The sequence below is a fragment of the Octopus bimaculoides genome, chromosome 4 (genome assembly GCF_001194135.2).
Source record: "Octopus bimaculoides isolate UCB-OBI-ISO-001 chromosome 4, ASM119413v2, whole genome shotgun sequence".
Taxonomy (NCBI): Eukaryota; Metazoa; Mollusca; class Cephalopoda; order Octopoda; family Octopodidae; genus Octopus; species Octopus bimaculoides.
Window position 1 is genome coordinate 20,472,677 of NC_068984.1, and position 4,115 is coordinate 20,476,791.

Below are 4,115 nucleotides of genomic sequence, written 5' to 3' on the forward strand. Positions count from 1 at the left end.
CACACACATTTATAAAGATTATAAATCTGGAAAAGTACAGGTCAAGTTATTACATCTGGTAAAGTACAGAACAAGAAAATTTTTACTTAAAATATTGCAGCTAAGGATAAAATTTGAATATAAAAAATTATTTGATTTTAATTTACAAAGTAACATCATAATTACAAAAGGTACCATCATTTTGTTGAAATATTGACACACTAGAATACTTTAAAAAATGAGAGCTAGAAGTACCAATATAGCTAAAATTTTATGCAAAGTAGAATAGTATATATGGTAGGCAAATTCATTATGTTTTAAATTGACATTGGGTCAAGACTAAAAATGTGAAAAATTGGCAATACCTTGAGCAATAATTCGAGCAAATTTTACTGTGAATTTGTTGTTATAGGTAGATTTTATTGTAATATATAACTAATTTTTGCATTATTCCATTTATTGTACTAACTAATTATGTATTACTATTATTTTTTATAAGCTATTTTCAAATTTCTAATTAATAATCTTTATAAAATGCAAAAAATATTTTGAGTTATTTTTACTTTACAATAGAAGTAAGAAATAATAACAAATAGAAGTAATAACTTGTAATAAAATTTTTAGTTTTAATAAAAGCTAATATTTTCTAGATCTAAATATTTTATTTGAAATTTTATCCTTAGCTGCAATTTTTACGTAAAAATTTTCTTGTTCTGTACTTTACAAGATGTAAACACTTGTCCTGAACTTTTCCGAGTGTCCTGTACTTTTCCGAGTGTCCTGTACTTTTCCGAGTATACTGTACTTTTCCAGATTTATAATCTTAAGACTATTATTTCTCTTGCTCACATTTTTCCATGTAATTATATAATATATAAACCCTACAGTTATCGAACTTCAATTTTCTTCAATACCAAAACAACTTCGAACTTTTTTTTTCAGAGATTCTATTTACAAAAGACGGTTTTATATCAATAAGGAATACGGCCGCTGTAAAAAGGATGTAGGCTGGCTTCTGGTCAGAGACGATAAAAAGGGCATGGTTTGTTCCTTTGCAGCCTCTAAATTTCCAATCTTCTTATTTTCTCCGGTGAAAACCTCCACTTATCTTGAAGGTGAGTCTATATTTGAGTTTATCACTTCCACCTACCATCGCCACAAACATACACATTACTGATCCAGCCATTTCAGCAGGCTGAGGTCGTTGATATTCTTTTGTAAGAAAATAAACAACACAAACTCTGCTAAGAAATTCACAGCAGGCATGGATGTTTGCTTAAGAATTGCACCTCGTGACTTCGTGGGTTCAATTCAACTGTGCGGCATATTTCACAACCGAAGCGTTGAGACTGGAATTTAGTAGACTGAAACTGTGTGGAAGCGGGTCAGGTGGACCTTTCTTGTTGAATGGTAGACTTAAGCTGTTACCTTCTCTAAGCAGACTCTACTTAGTTGCAAGCATTTAGGCCAGGACCTCTGGTTTCAGGAGACTCGGACCTCTCTTCCATTCACCTGTCTCAAGGATTCTGGAAAAGAGCATGAATGTTGACCTTCGCATTTGAATACCCAGGCTAAGTACCTTCTTCCAGTTGTGGAATCCAGTCGAAGCCACCAGTTTAGAGTCGGCCATTCAATCAGCCCTCAACCATTTTAACAACCACAACAACAACAACAATCCTTTCTACTATAGACATAAGGCTTGAGGTTTTGGGGGAAGGGCTACTCGATTATATCGATCCCACTGCACATCTGGTACTTACTTTATCAACCCTGAAAGGTTAAAAGGCAAAATGGACCTCAGCGAAATTTGAACTCAGGACGTACATTAAGTCTGGTACTGGTGTGGCTGCTGTTGAGGAAGATCTTTAAGTATTTGTTTTCCTTCGTATCTCTTCCTTCTGGTCATACCTGCCAGTTTTTTTGTGTTGATGTCGGTATTGGTTTATTTCTTTTTCTTTTGTTCGATCTCCGAACCTTTTCCCACTTTGGCTCTTCCTGCTCCTCCTCACCGCAGGACATGTCTGATTGCTCTGAACACGGGAGGAGAAAATCTTGCGGAGCTTTTTGTGGTTTTTCTGTTGATAAATTTTGTGTTGTTGTTTTGAGCGATTCTGATGCTGTTGTTTTTGCTGCTGTCGATGTTGGTTATTTTTCTACAGTTGTTTCCATTGTTGGTTTTGGTGTTGTTGCTGCTACTGCTGTCGGTGCTTCTGTGATTGCAGTTGTTGCTACTACTGTTGTCTTTGCAGCTGCAGTTGCTTGCTTCTGCTGTTGTTGTTGTGGTTGTGGTGGTGAAGATGGTGATAGTGGTGGTGGTGGTGGTAGTGGTGGAAGTAGTGGTGTTAGCTAAAACGAAGGTCTCTCTTCTCTTTTTTTTGTTGTTGTGGGCAGAAGGCCTTTAGATAGTTTGTGCCCCGCACAGGTGACATTTTGGTTTTCTGCCCGCGATAGCCACGTGAAGTTTTGTGGCATCCAGTAGACTTATGTAATCCGGGATAGCCTCAACGCTTTTCTGGTCAGCTTGTATTAAAAGCTGCATCCCTTGACCTAACCAGTTCTGCTTGTGAATCTTTTGTATCCGTAGAATCTTGGTTTTCTTTTCTATGTCAAGGAGAATAGCAGCCACTAACCAGCAGATGTCAATCTCTGATGGGATGTTCAGTATTCTAAATAGGAATGAGGTAAATAGGAATGAGAATTATTTCATCACTCGTTAGGGTAGCTGTCGTGTGATTTTTTGCTTTCTCCTCTGAGGCGAACCTTACCTCGATAGTCCCATATTTCTTCCCCCGGGCATATAGGTCTTGCTCTTCCACATCGGTTTTAAGCATTTCTCTATTTCTTTCTGTGTTGCCTGTTATACTTCCCTGATTTTCGCCAATTGTTTTAAATAGAACTCTCCGTAAATTAATGTCTTGCTGGACAGTTCTAGGAATGTTTAGTACCACATTTCTGTCACATTTCTCCAACATGCATTTTGTATTCTTGAACTCATTTTCATCTAAATAAAATATCTTCACTTACTTGTCGAGTCGCTTACGCAAAGTTGAAACTGGTCCGACTGGATTTGCATGCTTCGATTTCGTTGTTTTCTTTTTTTTTTTTCGTTAATTATGTTGGTAATGGTGGTGGTGGTGTTGGATCTGCTGCTGGCACCAGGGGTAGCGGTGGAGGTGGCAGTGTTTTCACTTGTGTTGTTGCTTTTCATCATTTTCTTTTGTTCTTGCGATGGTGAAGGGGAGATCAAAAGCAAGTGAAATTAATTTTCATATGTTTCATGTGTGCTATTGTTCTTGTTGTTGCTATAGCAGTCGTTATCTTTCACGACTTGGCTGTTCTCTCTTCCGGACAACTGGCTGTTCTTATCAGCAAACGGACAGTTTTCGATCTTTGATTTTAGCAAAAACAAAAAAACAAAAACAAAAAAAAAGAAGAAGAAGAGGGATGTCTTAGCCCAAACAAACACTAAAATAGTCTCTAAGGGCTACAGATGGAGAAGAACTAACCAGTTTCCCAAGGTCCTGGTTTGTTTAACAAAGTAACAATAACAAATGTACGATGTGTAACAATGTATAACAATACGAATAACAGTAAAACTTACGGAGCAATGTGCAGCAAGTGTCGACAGACGAACAATAACTACAACAGTAACAACAACAATAATAATCCTTTCTACTATAGGCACAAGGCCTGATAGTTTGGGGGAGGGGGCCAGTCGATTAAATCGACTCCAAAGGGATGAAAGGTAAAGTCGACTTCGGCGGAATTTGAACTCAGAACGGCTGCCCAGTCCTGGCTAAGAAGGAATATATTCACAGACACGACAGAGCTGGGACCTATATACACTGGAAGCTATGCCAACATTATGGAATAGCAACAGAAAAAAGATGGTATAAACACACGCCAGAAAAGGTCACAGAAAACGAGAAAGCAACCATACTCTGGGATATGCCAATACACACAGATAGAGAAATTAAGGCAAATAGACCAGATATAGTTGTCAAAGATCATGAAGGAAAAAAATGCCTTCTAATTGATGTTTCAATACCAGCAGATGATAACGTTTCTCTAAAAGAAATGGAAAAACTTTCAAAATACAAAGACCTGGAAATAGAGATAACTCGAATGTGGAATCT

General features: G+C 37.3%; 1 protein-coding gene across 1 annotated transcript in view; it reads left to right on the top strand.

Moving 5' to 3' along the window:
- LOC128247650 (uncharacterized) overlaps window positions 1–4,115 on the top strand; it is a 10,317-nt gene that overhangs the window by 5,164 nt on the left and 1,038 nt on the right. Inside the window, exon 4 of the mRNA XM_052967622.1 lies at window positions 922–1,094. Within this exon, the coding sequence (XP_052823582.1) occupies window positions 922–1,094 (173 nt within the window). The remainder of the gene's footprint in view (window positions 1–921; window positions 1,095–4,115) is intronic.